The 18,882-nt window shown below is 43.1% G+C and overlaps 1 protein-coding gene across 1 annotated transcript; it reads right to left on the bottom strand.

The window, feature by feature from the left end:
• Positions 1-248: 248 nt before the first annotated feature.
• On the bottom strand, positions 249-991 carry ly6d (lymphocyte antigen 6 family member D). Its single transcript, XM_046293434.1, has 3 exons — positions 937-991; positions 472-573; positions 249-334 (listed from the first exon to the last, which is right to left on the bottom strand). Exons 1-3 carry the CDS (start codon positions 989-991, stop codon positions 249-251), a joined length of 243 nt encoding a protein of 80 aa, XP_046149390.1.
• Between the last annotated feature and the right edge of the window lie 17,891 nt (positions 992-18,882).

Raw genomic sequence — 18,882 nt, 5'->3', positions numbered from 1 at the left:
AACTTCTTTATTGAGGAACAATGTACTTACTACGACTCTGATATGTGGTTGTCTCACCTAGCTATCTTAAGATGAATGCACTAAATGTACGTTAGATAAGAGTGTCTGCTAAATGGCTAAAATGTAAATGTATGTTATTCAAAGGTTATAATGTATCCCGATATTCTAATGTATTTCCCACACAACATTCCACTGTATTTAAACAGAAGGTGAAAGTGTTTAGTGGCGATAGCTCTCTGTGGATCATGTCAGTTCTCACACAGGTCTCCCTGGCAACAGTAGACATTGACACCTGAGGCACACATCTCCTCACAGGTACGAGTCACTGTGTCCGCTGTGAAGGAAAATAAGGAAGAAGAAAATGTTTGAGCAATTTACAGATGATTATTGCACTCAGATGATTCATAATACATACACATTATTGATAGAGATTGAAAGACATGAATGAAAGAATAAAAGTGGAATATTTACCAGTCACCACAGTTCTGCAGTACATGCTCGATGGTGGACATTCTGTCTCTTGCTTGCAGTCAGCATCAGCCATGTCACAGGTGTAACACCTGAGTGTGAGCACTGTGGAGAAATGGACATTTAGAGCAGAAGTGATGATAGGATTCTTAAAGTGTGGATCATCATTAACTTATCAAATAATTGGTTATGAGAAAGTTAGTGAAGAGGAGTATGAGCATTTTAATTCCTTTACTAAGTTACTGAAGATCCTTCACTGTTATAACATTAAACTTTTCACCTAACTAACATAGGTCAACAACATAATGTATCATAGGCTACATATCAATAATTTTACCCTGGACCTGAAATATAGATTTTTAAAGCACACCTCAACTAAGACTTGCACCTATAATTGCAGTGATGTTTCCTATTTGATTTCAAAGAAACTTATTTATAAACCAGTCTCTATTTATTATGTTTGCTCACCTTGAGTGCTACAGAGCAGCACCAGCAGAATGGTTGTAAGTAGCAGGGTCCTCATTATGTCCAATAGTGTAAATGAGCAACCTAAAACTGCAGCTTTTATACTGGTACACCTTGTACTGCCACGAGAACTCACTTAAACAGGCTGCTTTATTTCCATGTGAATCACAATGCACTTACAGTAAATGCATTCCTTTCCCCTTCATTTTCTAAGATAAATTCAAGTAATCAGCAAGACAATGAGGAGGAGCAACTACAGTGGAGGGACTGATTGGGATCTTTATTTGACAATCAATAATCATTTCAAAGATGATCTGATGATGTTCGATTGTAGAGGATGGAAATTGTAGGATTGAACATGACTTAAACATGTATGTCCTGCTAGTTGACGTCTACTAAAATCATCCTTGTCCTGCACTGAAAGCACTTTCAATGAGCCTGATTTTTTTTGTCCAGGAGTGGGCTTAATCTGTGAAATTTGCCCTTGGTGTGTACTTTTGTGGGGTGTATTTATTTCATAAGTTGACCTGCTTATAGATGGTGAAGTGTTTTTTCAGTCCTCTCTATGTTCAAAGAATGCGGTCTTCCCAGTGAATCTGGCAGCAGCATCTGGGCATGCAAATCAGACAATAGAGTGTTATCCCCATTGCTGGGAAATAACCAGGAAATAACCTGGTTAAAGAAGCTAACCAGTTGAACTGAATTCTCTACTTATAGTCCAAACAACTCAATAAATAGAACCTCACAAGCATAGGCCTATTCATTAACTTTTTAAAAACATATTCAATTCAGAAGTTTTCATATTGGGATGCACACCTGCCCATGTTTTCTCCAGAGACCCTATTATTAGCCAAATAATGATACATATGTGCATAAACATCAACTTAGACAGGACCACTGTGCTACAGATGGACCAGCCCATCTGGCATTTGCCCTATGGCCAGTCTGCCTCTGTAGGAATTGTGTGACACAGATGACATTACAACATTACAACATTAGGCAAGGCTGTTAGAACAACTTCTACATGCTTACCTATATTTAATTGAAGGGACCCAAATGGCCCGTTGAAACCAAACCACTTTACGGCACAACACATGTTGACTTGCTTAGGACTGAGAACAGTGGTTTGTGGTAAACAGTGCCTTCTTCAGGTCAAATATAGTAAGGTTGGCATTGTACGAGCTTGCTCCTCAATAACGCAAACTCTCTTGTTTACCAATCAAGGTTATGTCCTCACCAGGGGAGAACTACTGCCCCCTCTTATTGAAGCCATGGGAGTTCAAGGCCGACCCGGTGCTTATTATCTCTCATTATAGTGAATGGAAAAATGTAAATCTTCACGGTCAATCTTCGTGTAAAAAAAAAAAAATCTGAGACAATCATCATCAATAATTGCTTCTAATACACTAGATGAATGTCCTTGACCTGATTATTATAAGGATAATTTAGTTGTTAATGGCAGTCTGCAGTACCACGGTAGGCCTTCAACTTGAGTCAAAAAATATTATTATTATTTGTATTTTATTTCACCTTTATTTAACCAGGTAGGCTAGTTGAGAACAAGTTCTCATTTACAACTGCGACCTTGCCAAGATAAAGCTTAGCAGTGTGAACAGACAACACAGAGTTACACATGGAATAAACAATTAACAAGTCAATAACACAGTAGAAAGAAAAGAGAGTATATACATTGTGTGCAAAAGGCATGAGGAGGTAGGCAAAATAATTACAATTTTGCAGATTAACACTGGAATGATACATGATCAGATGGTCATGTACAGGTAGAGATACTGGTGTGCAAAAGAGCAGAAAAGTAAATAAATATAAACAGAATGGGGATGAGGTAGGTAAAATTGGGTGGGCTATTTACTGATAGACTATGTACAGCTGCAGCGATCGGTTAGCTGCTCATATAGCAGATGTTTGAAGTTGGTGAGGGAGATAAAAGTCTCCAACTTCAGCAATTTTTGCAATTGGAGCCAGTGGGTCTGGCGACGAATATGTAGCGAGGGCCAGCCGACTAGAGCATAGAGGTCGCAGTGGTGGGTGGTATAAGGTGCTTTAGTAACAAAACGGATGGCACTGTGATAAACTGCATTCAGTTTGCTGAGTAGACTATTGGAAGCTATTTTGTAGATGACATCGCCAAAGTCAAGGATCGGTAGGATAGTCAGTTTTACTAGGGTAAGTTTGGCGGTGTGAGTGAAGGAGGCTTTGTTGCGGAATAGAAAGCCGATTGGTTTTAGATTGGAGATGTTTGATATGAGTCTGGAAGGAGAGTTTACAGTCTAGCCAGACACCTAGGTACTTATAGATGTCCACATATTCTAGGTCGGAACCATCCAGGGTGGTGATGCTAGTTGGGCGTGCGGGTGCAGGCAGCGAACGGTTGAAAAGCATGCATTTGGTTTTACTAGCGTTTAAGAGCAGTTGGAGGCCACGGAAGGAGTGTTGTATGGCATTGAAGCTCGTTTGGAGGTTAGATAGCACAGTGTCCAAGGAAGGGCCGGAAGTATACAGAATGGTGTCGTCTGCGTAGAGGTGGATCAGGGAGTCGCCCGCAGCAAGATCAACATCATTGATATATACAGAGAAAAGAGTCGGCCAGAGAATTTAACCCTGTGGCACCCCATAGAGACTGCCAGAGGACCGGACAACATGCCCTCCGATTTGACACACTGAACTCTGTCTGCAAAGTAGTTGGTGAACCAGGCAAGGCAGTAATTCGAAAAACCGAGGCTACTGAGTCTGAAACCAGACTGTGCAATCTCGGAAACCAGATTGCACAGCGGAGAAGGTACGGTGGGATTCGAGATGGTCAGTGACCTGTTTTTTGACTTGGCTTTCGAAGACCTTAGATAGGCAGGGCAGGATGGATATAGGTCTGTAACAGTTTGGGTCCAGGGTGTCTCCCCCTTTGAAGAGGGGGATGACTGCGGCAGCTTTCCAATCCTTGGGGATCTCAGACGATATGAAAGAGAGGTTGAATAGGCTGGTAATAGGGGTTGCAACAATGGCGGCAGATAGTTTTAGAAATAGAGGGTCCAGATTGTCAAGCCCAGCTGATTTGTACGGGTCCAGGTTTTGCAGCTCTTTCAGAACATCTGCTATCTGGATTTGGGTAAAGGAGAACCTGGCGAGTAGCTGCGGGGGGGGGGGGGGGGCGAAGCTGTTGGCCGAGGTTGGAGTAGCCAGGAGGAAGGCATGGCCAGCCGTTGAGAAATGCTTGTTGAAGTTTTCGATAATCATGGATTTATCGGTGGTGACCGTGTTACCTAGCCTCAGTGCAGTGGGCAGCTAGGAGGAGGTGCTCTTGTTCTCCATGGACTTTACAGTGTCCCAGAACTTTTTGGAGTTAGAGCTACAGGATGCACATTTGTGCCTGAAGAAGCTGGCATTTGCTTTCCTGACTGACTGCGTGTATTGGTTCCTGACTTCCCTGAACAGTTGCATATCGCTGGGACTATTCAATGCTATTGCAGTCCGCCACAGGATGTTTTTGTGCTGGTGGAGGGCAGTCAAGTCTGGAGTGAACCAAGGGCTATATCTGTTCTTAGTTCTGCATTTTTTGAATGGAGCATGCTTATCTAAAATGGTGAGGAAGTTAAAAGAATGTTTTAAAGAATGACCAGGCATCCTCAACTGACGGGATGAGGTCAATATCCTTCCAGGATACCCGGGACAGGTCGATTAGAAAGGCCTGCTCGCAGAAGTGTTTTAGGGAGCATTCGACAGTGATGAGGGGTGGTCGTTTGACTGTGGATCCGTAGCGGATACAGGCAATGAGGCAGTGATCGCTGAGATCCTGGTTGAAGACAGCGGAGGTGTATTTGGAGGGCCAGTTGGTCAGGATGACGTCTATGAGGGTGCCCTTGTTTACAGATTTAGGGTTGTACCTGGTGGGTTCCTTGATGATTTGTGTGAGATTGAGGGCATCTAGTTTAGATTGTAGGACTGCCGGGATGTTAAGCATATCCCAGTTTAGGTCACCTAACAGAACAAACTCTGAAGCTAGATGGGGGGCGATCAATTCACAAATGGTGTCCAGGGGACAGCTGGGAGCTGAGGGGGGTGGTAGCAGGCGGCAACAGCGAGAGACTTATTTCTGGAGAGAGTAATTTTTAAAATTAGTAGTTCGAACTGTTTGGGTATGGACCTGGAAAGTATGACATTACTTTGCAGGCTATCTCTGCAGTAGACTGCAACTCCTCCCCCTTTGGCAGTTCTATCTTGACGGAAAATGTTATAGTTGGGTATGGAAATCTCAGAATTATTGGTGGCCTTCCTAAGCCAGGATTCAGACACGGCAAGGACATCAGGGTTAGCAGAGTGTGCTATAGCAGTGAGTAAAACAAACTTAGGAAGGAGGCTTCTGATGTTGACATGCATGAAACCAAGGCTTTTTCGATCACAGAAGTCAACAAATGAGGGTGCCTGGGGACATGCAGGGCCTGGGTTTACCTCCACATCACCCGCGGAACAGAGGAGGAGTAGTATGAGGGTGCGGCTAAAGGCTATCAAAACTGGTCGCCTAGAGCGTTGGGGACCAAGAATAAAAGTAGCAGATTTCTGGGCATGGTAGAATATATTCAGGGCATAATGCACAGACAGGGGTATGGTGGGGTACGGGTACAGTGGAGGTAAGCCCAGGCACTGGGTGATGACAAGAGAGGTTGTATCTCTGGACATGCTGGTTGTAATGGTTGAGGTCACCGCATGTGTGGGAGGTGGGACAAAGGAGGTATCAGAGGTATGAAGAGTGGAACTAGGGGCTCCATTGTAAACTAAAACAATGATAACTAACCTGAACAACAGACAAGGCATATTGACATTTGAGAGAGACATACAGCGAGGCATACAGTAATCGCAGGTGTTGATTGGGAGAGCTAGCTAAAACAGCAGGTGAGACAACAACAGCTAATCAGCTAGCACAACAACAGCAGGTAAAATGGCGTTGACTAGGCAGAGAGGGTTGGATTAACTACACACAGAGCCTGAGTGCAGCTGGGGCCGACAGATAAAAACATAAACAAACAGAATGGAGTACCGTGATTAATGGACAGTCCAGCAGGCATCAGCTATGTAGCCAAGTGATCACAGTGTCCAGCAGGCATCAGCTATGTAGCCAAGTGATCACAGTGTCCAGGGGGCAGCAGTAGATGGGACAGGGAAGCTGCCACTACGCTAGCGACACAGCGTTTAAAGTTAGTAGCCCAGGGGGTGGTAGGGGGGGTTGGCAGGGAGATATGCCTGCTAGCAGGGAGATGTGCCTGGCTCACGGCTAACTGGTGCTAGCTTCGTGGCAGTGGCGTTAGCCAAGGTCCAGAGTTTACAGCAAGGATCCGGTGGAGTATTGGGCTCTAGCCGTGTCTGAGTGTGGTTCGGGTGAACAGCTGAGTAGGCCGGGAAGTGGGCCTCAGGGAGAACTTCGGTACTGCGTGCAAGCTCGATGTGAAGATCAGAAGTAGTGGTCCAGGGATTACAGCATGAAACCGGCGTTGTTGTGGAGAGACAGTTCGATACTGGTAGACTGGCGAGTATTATCCAGGCAAAAAAAAACCTGGCTGGCTGTAGCTCCCTTCAGTAACCACGAGCACAACCGTTCCTTGATTTTAACTGGCGGCTTTATTCTGTAGTTTTAGTCAGAATTATCACCTTCCGTGAGAACTATAAAGTAAATAAAAAATACAGTTAAGCACACTCTTACAACCTTATCTTACGAGTGACTTATTAGCTTGGAATAACTCTGAAGTGCTTACATACATAACAGTTTAACCGGCGTTATAACAGGTTCAGATTAACACATGAATAAAGGAACAAATACCTCATTGGCTGCTTATTACAGAAGGGAGGAAATCAAACTTCACACTTATTATTCCTGGCATGAATTCACACTTCATCCTAACATACTCTTCAACCTTTATGAACTACTCCCGATGACATGAAAACTTAGCTAACGCAGCGCAGGATTGCCTTCCCTCCAAAGGTGTGTTGCTACAATAACGATCCCCGTTACAACAGTATTAGCTACGTAGTTCCGCTTGTATTATCATTTCCCCCGCACAGCGGACACATAAACAATTCAAACAAAGGACAACGAGATAACCTGTAAGTCTAACTGTCAGTTACACTGGCTGTGCAGAAGGTAAAAGCCGCTAGCAGTGGCTAACAATGACTAAATAGCTTGTAGCTAGTTAGTTGGTTAGCTTCTGGAGGTTCTTGAATGTGTTCTAAAAATTCAAAATAATAGCGATTCCGTATCACATTGGGTCAGGCAGGTTACCGGAAGGTATAATCGAGTTAAAAATCTAAAAGAGATTGAAAATAAATATGGGTCCAGTGAGTGGTTGGGCTGGCTGGGGACACGGCGATTCAGACAGTTAGCAGGCCTGTGCTAACAAGCTAACAGTTAGTAGGCTGGGGCTAAACAAGCTAGCAGTTAGCAGACCGGGACTAAACAAGCTAGCAGTTAGTAGACTGGGGCAGGCTAGCAGTTAGCAGGCCGAATTAGCAAGCAAGCAGATAGCAAGGGCTAGAAAGTTAGCCTTTGGGGGACGTCGCGAGGGGTTAAGTCTGTTTATGCCTCTTCATGCGGTGACATCGATATACTGGTCGTGGGTCCGGATATTGTAGCCCAGGAGTATGCTTCGGTGGTTGCACAGGAGCTCTGGCCGGGCTAGCTTCAAGCTAAGTGGATGGAAACGCTAGCCAGGAGAAGTCATCCAGGGTTGCGGTTAGCTAGTTGTGAAGATCCAGATGAAAATGTTCCGTTTGCGGTGGGAACCCGGGGATAAAAATAATAGGTCCGTTATGCTCTGGTTAGAGTCGCGTTGTTCAAACTGGTGAGAGCTTTCCGAGCTAAAGGTTAGCTGATGACCGCTAGCAATGGTTTGCTGACTGATAGCTGGTAGTTAGCTGGCTAGCTTCAGTTGAGGGTTTCCAGATCCGAAGTAAATATAAATACTTTAGAAAAAAAAGCAGATCGACGCTACATTGGGTGAGGCGGGTTGCAGGAGAGTATTTAGATGTTGAGGTTTAGCAAAATATTTTAAAAGATATGCAAAGAAAAATATGTAAAAAATTATGTTTACAAGGGACACGACAGGACAAGACATCTGACTGCTACGCCATCTTGGATTCGATGAGAGGGGTCAGAGGCGGCAGCACTGAGCTAGCCTGCAACGTCACTTCCTGAATGAGTTCAAACTGCGCATGTTGTCTCCATGAGACGCCATCGTTAAAACTAGTTATGGATAGGCGGGACGCAAATGTCTCAACTGGCCAATTGCCAGGGAAATGCAGAGCGCCAGATTCAAATAAAATACTATAAAATTCAAACTTTCATTAAATCACACATGTAAGATACTCAATTAAAGCTACAATCGTTGTGAATCCAGCCAACATGTCAGATTTTTTAAATGATTTTCGGCGAAAGCATAAGAAGCTATTATCTGATGATAGCACCAGCAGTAAACAAAGGGGTTAGCATATTTCAACCCTGCGGGCGCTACACAAAACGCTAAAGTAAAATATAAAACATGCATTACCTTTGATGAGCTTCTTTTGTTGGCACTCCAATATGTCCCATAAACATCACAATTTGTCCTTTTGTTCGATTAATTCCGTCCATATATATCCAAAATGTCCGTTTATAAAGCGCGTTTGATCCAGAAAAAAACAGCTTACAAAAAACACAACATCACTACAAAATATTTCAAAAGTTGCCTATAAACGTTGCCAAAATATTTCAAACTACTTTTGCAATACAACTTTAGATATTTTAAAACGTTAATAATCGATCAAATTGTAGACGGGGCAATCTGTGCTCAATACAGGAATGAAAACAAACCACCGCCACTATTCGTGTCTTGCGCAACTCTCAACAGTGTACCCAGTTCCTAGTTGGCCTACTTCTTCATTGCACAAAGGAATAACCTCAACCAAATTCCAAAGACTGGTGACATCCAGTGGAAGCGGTAGGAACCGAAAACAGGTTACTAAGAAATAGCCCTTGGCAATGACAAGTCAGGGAACAGAGAGAGGCAAAAAATAATAATAATTCTGAACAGTTAGTCCTCTGGGTTTTGCCTGCTACATAAGTTCTGTTATACTCACAGACATGATTCAAACAGTATTAGAAACTTCACAGAGTGTTTTCTATCCAAATCTATGAATAATATGCCAATCTTATATTCTTGGCATGAGTAGCAGGAAGTTGAAATTGGGCACACTATTTATCCAAAAGTGAAAATTCTGCCCCCTAGTCCCAAGCGGTTTTAATAATTATTTTAACCGACATAGATTCAAAGCGCTATAGAGAGAAATATTAATGCCGTCTTTTTGTAGGCACCATCTGCCATGGTTTGTTGGACAAAGCTTATGTGGAAATTAATGGCATTTTGGGGGGGATAAAAACTGAAAATAAGGTACAGTGGGGCGAAAATGTATTTAGTCAGCCACCAATTGTGCAAGTTATCCCACTTAAAAAGATGAGTGAGGCCTGTAATTTTCATCATAGGTACACTTCAACTATGACCGACAAAATGAGAAGAAAAATTCCAGAAAATCACATTGTAAGATTTGTTATGAATTGGTTTGCAAATTATGGTGGAAAATAAGTATTTGGTCACCTACAATCAAGCAAGATTTCTGACTCTCACAGACCTGTAACTTCTTGTTTGTCCTCCACTCCGTTACCTGTATTAATGGTACCTGTTTGAACTTGTTATCAGTATAAAAGACACCTGTCCACAACCTCAGCAGTCACACTCCAAACTCTACTATGGCCAAGACCAAAGAGCTGTCAAAGGAAACCAGAAACAAAATTGTAGACCTGCACCAAGCTGGGTAGACTGAATCTGCATTAGGTAAGCAGCTTGGTTTGAAGAAATCAACTGTGGGAGCAATTATTAGGAAATGGAAGACATACAAGACCACTGATAATCTCCCTCGATATGGGGCTCCACGCAAGGTCTCACCCCGTGGGGTCAAAATTATCACAAGAACGGTGAGCAAAAATCCCAGAACCACACGTGGGGACCTAGTGAATGACCTGCAGAGAGCTGGGACCAAAGTAACAAAGCCTACCATCAGTAACACACTACGCCACCAGGGAATCAAATCCTGCAGTGCCAGACGTGTCCCCCTGCTTAAGCCAGTACATGTCCAGGCCTGTCTGAAGTTTGCTAGAGAGCATTTGGATGATCCAGAAGAAGATTGGGAGAATGTCATATGGTCAGATGAAACCAAAATATAACTTTTTGGTATAAACTCAGCTCGTCGTGTTTGGAGGACAAAGAATGCTGAGTTGCATCCAAAGAACACCATACCTACTGTGAAGCATGGGGGTGGAAACATCATGCTTTGGGGCTATTTTTGTGCAAAGGGACCAGGACGACTGATCCGTGTAAAGGAAAGAATGAATGGGGCCATGTATCGTGAGATTTTGAGTGAAAACCTCCTTCCATCAGCAAGGGCATTCAAATCAAATCAAATCAAATTTATTTATATAGCCCTTCGTACATCAGCTGATATCTCAAAGTGCTGTACAGAAACCCAGCCTAAAACCCCAAACAGCAAACAATGCAGGTGTAAAAGCACGGTGGCTAGGAAAAACTCCCTAGAAAGGCCAAAACCTAGGAAGAAACCTAGAGAGGAACCGGGCTATGTGGGGTGGCCAGTCCTCTTCTGGCTGTGCCGGGTAGAGATTATAACAGAACATGACCAAGATGTTCAAATGTTCATAAATGACCAGCATGGTCAAATAATAATAAGGCAGAACAGTTGAAACTGGAGCAGCAGCACAGTCAGGTGGACTGGGGACAGCAAGGAGCCATCATGTCAGGTAGTCCTGGGGCACGGTCCTAGGGCTCAGGTCCTCCGAGAGAGAGAAAGAAAGAGAGAATTAGAGAGAGCATATGTGGGGTGGCCAGTCCTCTTCTGGCTGTGCCGGGTGGAGATTATAACAGAACGTGGCCAAGATGTTCAAATGTTCATAAATGACCAGCATGGTTGAATAATAGTAAGGCAGAACAGTTGAAACTGGAGCAGGAGCATGGCCAGGTGGACTGGGGACAGCAAGGAGTCCTCATGTCAGGTAGTCCTGGGACATGGTCCTAGTGGGCCCAGGCCAGTTGAAACTGAGCAGCAGCATGGCCAGGTGGACTGGGGACAGCAAGGAGTCATCATGTCAGGTAGTCCTGGGGCATGGTTCTAGGGCTCAGGTCCTCCGAGAGAGAGAAAGAAAGAGAGAAGGAGAGAATTAGAGAACGCTTGGTTTGAAGAAACACTTAGATTTACACAGGACACTGAATAGGACAGGAGAAGTACTCCAGATAAACAAACTGACCCTAGAACCCCGTGGGGACACATAAACTACTGCAGCATAAATACTGGAGGCTGAGACAGGAGGGTCAGGAGACACTGTGGCCCCATCCGAGGACACCCCGGACAGGGCCAGCTCGTCGTGTTTGGAGGACAGGAAGGATATAACCCCACCCACTTTGCCAAAGCACAGCCCCCACACCACTAGAGGGAAATCTTCAACCACCAACTTACCATCCTGAGACATTGAAGATGAAACGTGGCTGGGTCTTTCAGCATGACAATGATCCCAAACACACTGCCCGGGCAACGAAGGAGTGGCTTCGTAAGAAGCATTTCAAGGTCTTGGAGTGGCCTAGCCAGTCTCCAGATCTCAACTCCATAGAAAATCTTTGGAGGGAGTTGAAAGTCCGTGTTGCCCAGCAACAGCCCCAAAACATCACTGCTCTAGAGGAGATCTGCATGGAGGAATAGGCCAAAATACCAGCAACAGTGTGAAAACCTTGTGAAGACTTACAGAAAATGTTTGACCTCTGTCAATGCCAACAAAGGGTATATAACAAAGTATTGAGATAAACTGCCACAATTGGTGGCTGACTATGCTGGTCATTTATGAACATTTGAACATCTTGGTCATGTTCTGTTATAATCTCTACCCGGCACAGCCAGAAGAGGACTGGACACCCCACATAGCCCGGTTCCTCTCTAGGTTTCTTCCTAGGTTTTGGCCTTTCTAGGGAGTTTTTCCTAGCCACCGTGCTTTTACACCTGCATTGTTTGCTGTTTGGGGTTTTAGGCTGGGTTTCTGTACAGCACTTTGAGATATCAGCTGATGTACGAAGGGCTATATAAATAAATTTGATTTGATTTGATTTGATTTATTGACCAAATACTTATTTTCCACCATAATTTGCAAATAAATTCATTAAAAATCCTACAATGTGATTTTCAGGATTTTTTTTCTAATTTTGTCTGTCATAGTTGAAGTGTACCTATGATGAAATTTTACAGTCCTCTCTCATCTTTCTAAGTGGGAGAACTTGCACAATTGGTGGCTGACTGTATGTGGTAAACACAGGCTTAGAAGATCTTATAGGTTTTGTTCTGAGATAATCTTAATCAGCTAATGTTACTTTTTGTGAATTCTGAAAGATTTATGTCATTTAAAAAAGCACATAAAGGCTTCATAATTCATGAGTATCATATTATCTCATAGAGCAAAATGTATAAGATCTCCTAAGCATGTGTTTATCACATACCTTTTCAACGGTTATCTCGAAACCCTATTCTTTCCCCATAGGATGGTTGAACGAATAAGAGGTAACTCATTTCTGGGTTTTAGGACTACAAACTGGCGATCTCTATTAAATCTTCACATAGGAATAAATGGTGGCTTTGATGGCTTTGTCCATTCATATACAGCCATTGGTCCTCACCCCAAAAGTAGTCTACAGATATAGGATCTTAATTTGACCAGTTTCGCACAGCAATAAAATAATCCTGCAGCAACAAGAAATGGGAATTATTGTGTGGTTTATAATTAATTAAAATATGTGTTACTATATTTTTTGTTAGGGTAAATCAAGTATGACATTTTAATGTGGAAATTATGAACTTCAGAAGCCTTTTTAAACTTTGAATGCACTTCAAGTTTCCATGCAACAACAGGGTGGTCAAATTAAGATCCTACTTTTGTACTTTGATTGGGAGTGGTTGAATAAGTGACAAAAACACGACTCATTTAATCCAATTCATACATAATATAGTGTTACACCAAAACCCTTTAGATAGGATAAAAGCTGACTGCAGACTGAAACAGAAGGATCACAGTTCTTACATTTATCCTTGACTAAACAAAACACATTTAGAGGAAAGAAATTACTTTGTTTTCTTCCACTTTAGTTTTAGAAGTGGGGGAGGGGGTATAACCTGGCGGGGGGGGGGGGTCTCTGGATCCTCCCCCAGAATTCTTTTAGGCATCTAAAGCTAATTTTTGCATTTTTACACGATCCAATATGCCGTCTTTATTTAGAACTAAAAAAAAAAAAATGCCCACAATCATCAAGGTAAGTAAGATATCATTATTACATTTGTTTGTGATTAATAAGACTGAACTATATCCTAGGAAATTCAATAATACATATTCTGTTAACCAATAGACTTTCATTGTCTTTATTAAGACATCCTCTATATCAAATTTCAGCCAAACCACCCAGCCAGACCACCCAGCCAGACCAACCAGCCAGACCAACCAGCCAGACCAACCAGCCAGCCAGCCAGACCAACCAGCCAGCCCAACCAGCCAGACCAACCAGCCAGACCACCCAGCCAGCCCAACCAGCCAAACCAACCAGCCAGACCAACCAGCCAGCCCAACCAGCCAGACCAACCAGCCAGACCACCCAGCCAGCCCAACCAGCCAGACCAACCAGGCAGACCACCCAGCTAGACCAACCAGCCAGACCACCCAGCCAGACCAACCAGCCAGACCAACCAGCCAGACCAACCAGCCAGACCAACCAGCCAGACCGACCAGCCAGACCAACCAGCCAGACCAACCAGCCAGACCAGCCAGCCTGAGCCGCATGCACGCCCAACCCACACCAGTCTAGTCTATAAATCTGCTCACTCCCAACACAATTTCCTTCCCAGTTCACACCTAATTTGTTTAATTACCAAGGGAAAGGTTTGGAAACAAATAAATCCAACAACAAAAAACACAAACACCACAAATATACATTAACACACAGAAACAGCAAATCCTAGGCCAATGTCAGAGTGACAACACACAGGATGGACCATGACTGAGTAGCCCAGTAGCTAGGGATTGCCTAAATAGGTATCTCCCCTGATGTGGGCATGTTTTCAATACAGACTCCTTTAGTTATACTGTATTCCATATAAGGCATCCAGAACTTATGAAGGTTGCCCAGTATACCCTTAATCTTATAATAAATCAAATCTAGAGATGCATAACTTGCCATTGGCAATTGTAGGATAAACCAACCTTTCAATTAATGGCAATTTATTTCTTAGTGGCTATAAATGCTTGGTTACACAGTTTCTTCTGATAACAGTCTCCAGTATCAACATTTCCAAGCAAACAAAAACAGGGAGAAGGGAGAATTTGTAGAGATGCTGAGATAAAGAACATATAGAACATTACATTTCTGAGTGCATGTACAGTGCCTTCGGAAAGTATTCAGACGCCTTGACTTTTTCCACATTTCGTTATGTTACAGCCTTATTCTAAAATTGATTAAATATTATTTTTTATCTCAGCAATCTACACACAATAACCATAATGGCAAAGCAAAAACATGTTTTTAGAACAAATAAATAACAGAAATACCTTATTTACATAAGTATTCAGACCCTTTGCTATGAGACTCGAAATTAAACTCAGGTGCATCCTGTTTCCATTGATCATCCTTGAGATGTTTCTACAACTTGATTGAGGTCCAACTGTGGTAATTGATTGGACATGATTTGGAAAGGCCATATACACCTGTCCATATAAGGTCCCACAGTTGGCAGTGCATGTCAGAGCAAAAACCAAGCCATGAGATTGAAGGAATTGTCCGTTGAGCCATGAGACAGGATTGTGTCGAGGCACAGATTTGGGGAAGGGTACCAAAACATTTCTGCACCGTTGAAGGTCCCCAAGAACACAGTGGCCTCCATGAATCTGAAATGGAAGAAGTTTCACCACCACGACTCTTTCTAGAGCAGACCTCCTGGCCAATCTGAGCAATCAGGGGGAGAAGGCCTTGGTCAGGGAGGTGACCAAGAACCCGATGGTCACTCTGACAGAGCTCCAGAGTTCCTCTGTGGAAATGGGAGAACCTTCCAGAAGGACAACCATCTCTGCAGTACTCCACCAATCAGGACTTTATGGTAGAGTGGCCAGACTGAAGCCACTCCTCAGTAAAAGGCACATGACAGCCCGGTTGGACTTCGCCAGGAGGCACCTAAAGACTCTCAGACCATGAGAAACCAGATTCTCTGGTTTGATGAAACCAAGACTGAACTCTTTGGCCTGAATGTCAAGCGTCATGTATGGGGTAAACCTCGCACCATCCCTACCGTGAAGCATGAAGGTGGCAGCATCATGCTGTGGGGATGTTTTTCAGCGGCAGGGACTGGGAGACCAGTCAGGATCGAGGCAAAATGAACGGAGCAAAGTACAGAAAGATCCCTAATGAAAACCAGCTCTAAAGCTCTCAGGATCTCATACTGGGGTGACGGTTCACTTTCCAACATTCTTTGTCATGCCTCATTTTAGGAGGATTAGATGGTGACTTACCAACATGACAACGACCCTAAGCACACAGCCAAGACAATGCAGGAGTGGCTTCAGTACAAGTCTCTGAATGTCCTTGAGTGGCCCGGCCATAGCCTGGGCTTGAACCCAATTTAGCATCTCTGGAGAGACCTGAAAATAGCTGTGCAGCAACGCTGGCCTGACAGAGCTTGAGAGGATCTGCAGAGAAGAATGGGAGAAACACCCGAAAATATAGGTGTGCCAAGCTTGTAGTGTCATACCAAAGAATACTTGATTCTGTAATCGCTGCCAAAGATGCTTCAACAAATTACTGAGTAAAGGGTCTGAATATTTATGTAAATGTCATATTTCATTTATTTACTTTTTTCAAATTTTCAAAAATGTCTACAAACCTGTTTTTGCTTTCTCATTATGGGGTAATGTGTGTAGATTGATGAGGGGAAAAAAGATTTAATCCATTTTAGAATAATGCTGTAACGTAACAAAATGTGGAAAAAGTCAAGGGGTCTGAATACTTTCCGAAGGCGCTGTAATTCAGTTTCACTGGCATGTAATATGTTCTATGGATGGTCTTAGAGCGTAATTTAAAAAGTAATTTATGTCTGAGATTATATGAACATGATGGAGCATTCAAACATATCTGACTCCATTCATCATCATCAATAGCTTCTACCATTTTTGTGTCATCAGGAAAAGCCTCTATCAACCATTGATACAGTTTGTAAATCGACTTTGGAGGTTTGTCATACTGTCTTAAAATAGCATCTGGCTTGTCCAGTGTTTGCTGCTAAGACAAAATAAAGTGTTGTATCTTGAAATATTTACCTCACCTCTGTCATAGACTGGTCTTCCCTGTTTCACATCTGGTCCTGCATCGCCCTCTACTGTTCATCCTGTGTCTCCTTGATCTGCTGCCACTCCTCCAGTACTCTCTCTCTCTCCGTCTCTCTCTCTTTGTGTGAGCATGATTGTGTGGGTGGGGACAGATGTGCTGGAGTCAGAGCAGATCCCCACCAGCTGCAACCTGTTCCATAATCAAGACCTCTACAAACACTCAGCCCTGCCACTTTCCCGCTGCCAGATCATAATCTCAGTCAGTCTATGTTTCTAGCCGTTTGTTAGTATTCAGATCCTGTTATCCTGTTGTGCCTGTTTTCCTTGCCTGACGCTGTTTTCCTCTCCGCTACAGTTCTGCCGACTCTGACTCTGGTCCTGTCTCCAGTCCCACGTCTTGTCATCCTGCTATTCTGTCCTGGATTCCCCACTCTACTACTGCTCCCTTTGATTCCCCTCCGGACCTGCTTACCCTGTCTCAACCCCTCTCGCTCCAGCCTCAGCCTCCGCACCTGGTTTCCAGCAACCCGCCCGAGCTTCCCCTGACCTGCACTCTATCTCCCCCCTGTGTTTCAATAAATACCTTGGTTTCTTCATCCCAGTCTCCTTGTCTGAGTCTGCTCTTGAGTTCCCCTGTTCCACTCCGCGTAACACCCTGGCTGCCTGAACCTGCTGAGACCCCTATCACCATCTGATCCTCCTAAAATGAGGCATGACAAAGAATGACCTTTATGTACATTTATACATTATATTATCCAAGAATATAATATATGGTTCAATAATTGAAATGACCATTATTCCCAGATCCCAGACTGTAGATTTAAGCTGCTGTCCTGTAGCTACTGTAGGTCTACCCATCATTTCAAAATGGAGGTTTGTATCAGTGTTAGAGGAATTCTAAATTCCTATATGTTTCGTAGCCAAAACCAAACTCTTATCTATTTCATAATAAGTTGTAAGTTTATCATTTTGCATGAAATAGCAAGAGACCAGTCTTAAAAACAAGTTCGGCATTTATTCTTGATGAGTACTGATCCAAAATACAAAGAACATTACATTATAAAGAGTGAACATAAAATGACATCATCAGTTTCTCACACCCTCTCCGATCCACACAATAGCACAGTGTCTTCAGGTCTGGAAATTGTCTTCTACTCCCCTCATAAAACAAACATTCCAATCTGTCTAAAAGATATACTTTTCTCCACTAATGGAACATCAAACAAACATTCTTATCTGTCTGAAAAGATATATGCCCTCCTTTCTCCCTTAAACCCGCAAGATACAGACAATTAATTTGTTTTACCTACATTTTCGGTCCTAGTTTAACCAAGAAACCATACATTTCATACCATAACATAATATTAACATAAACATAGTATTAAAATAAATGGTTCTAATTTAAATGTATACATAATTAATCATTTCAACCATAATCTCCTCCAACAATGAGTCACTGATATTGTTAATATACTGCAAAATCCACCTGAGCTCCGTAGACTGGTCTTCCCTGGCTGTCTGACCCTGCAGGGACATCATCTGATCCTGTCACCATCTAATCCTAAAACATGATGAGCATAGTGTTGTATACTGAATGCACTAAAGGGCTGCGGGTCCGACAGAGATCATTGCAGCGAGGTAGTCCTTTTTCATGCTGTGGGCGGGTGCCGTCGGTCAGACAGAAGACTTTGGGATGATTTTGTGTTACCCTATAGGTTATTTGGAGACGGTCCTCTTTCTGCTTTGTATGCATTAGCCCACCTATTGTATTAAAAGCACAGATTTTTCACATTATTCACACACTCAGAATTCACTGCTTCATCTTCAGTACCTCTCCTAGTTTGGCGGCGACTTCAAGTGCGCCTAGTATGTGTGGTCCCATTGAAATAGAGTAGGCTGCCTACATGGGTGGTGAATCACGTGGCAGTTAACTTGAATATGAAATTAACTTAAATATGATTAGACTGTAGTTTACTACAGTGTCTGTAAATAAATATTGACAATGGAAAGAAGTGGAGGGCATCCAACCAAAGCGAATCGAAGTCAAAATATGTAATCATCAATAAAAAAGAAAATGGCACAATGCGCACATAGCTTAGGCTACTAACATTTTCAATAAGTATTGATTAATCTCTGCCTGCAAATCGTCCTCCTAAAAGGTAGGCTATATCCTATAGGCCTATGCAAAATGTAGCAAGTGTTGCAGTCATCATTCTTGCTGCTTCCAGTTCAGCAGCCATACCTGCCAGATCAGGTGCACATGTGGTCTCAATTAAATAGAGTAGACTATAGCCTATGCACAGGAGGTTGGTGGCATCTTAATTGGGGAGGACAGGCTTGTGGTAATGACTGAAGCAAAATAAGTGGAATGGTATCAAATACATTAAACACATGGTTTCTATTTGTTTTGATGGTTTCTATTTGCTCTAATTGCATCGTTCCAGCCATTATTATGAGCAATCCTCCCTTCGGCATACTCCACTGAGCCTATGCATGGGCGGAGAAGC

Source organism: Oncorhynchus gorbuscha, linkage group LG13 (assembly GCF_021184085.1).
Source record: "Oncorhynchus gorbuscha isolate QuinsamMale2020 ecotype Even-year linkage group LG13, OgorEven_v1.0, whole genome shotgun sequence".
NCBI lineage: Eukaryota > Metazoa > Chordata > Actinopteri > Salmoniformes > Salmonidae > Oncorhynchus > Oncorhynchus gorbuscha.
This window is presented reverse-complemented; position numbering and strand designations above follow the sequence as displayed.

What these genes read in the sequence shown, in the direction of transcription:
- ly6d (XM_046293434.1), bottom strand. Translation starts at nt 991, where the DNA reads ATGAGGACCCTGCTACTTACAACCATTCTGCTGGTGCTGCTCTGTAGC. An exon ending in GCTGCTCTGTAGCACTCAAG is followed by an intron (nt 574 to 936) that starts GTGAGCAAACAT and finishes ATTTCTCCACAG; the next exon opens with TGCTCACACTCAGGTGTTAC. An exon ending in CTGCAGAACTGTGGTGACTG is followed by an intron (nt 335 to 471) that starts GTAAATATTCCA and finishes TTTCCTTCACAG; the next exon opens with CGGACACAGTGACTCGTACC.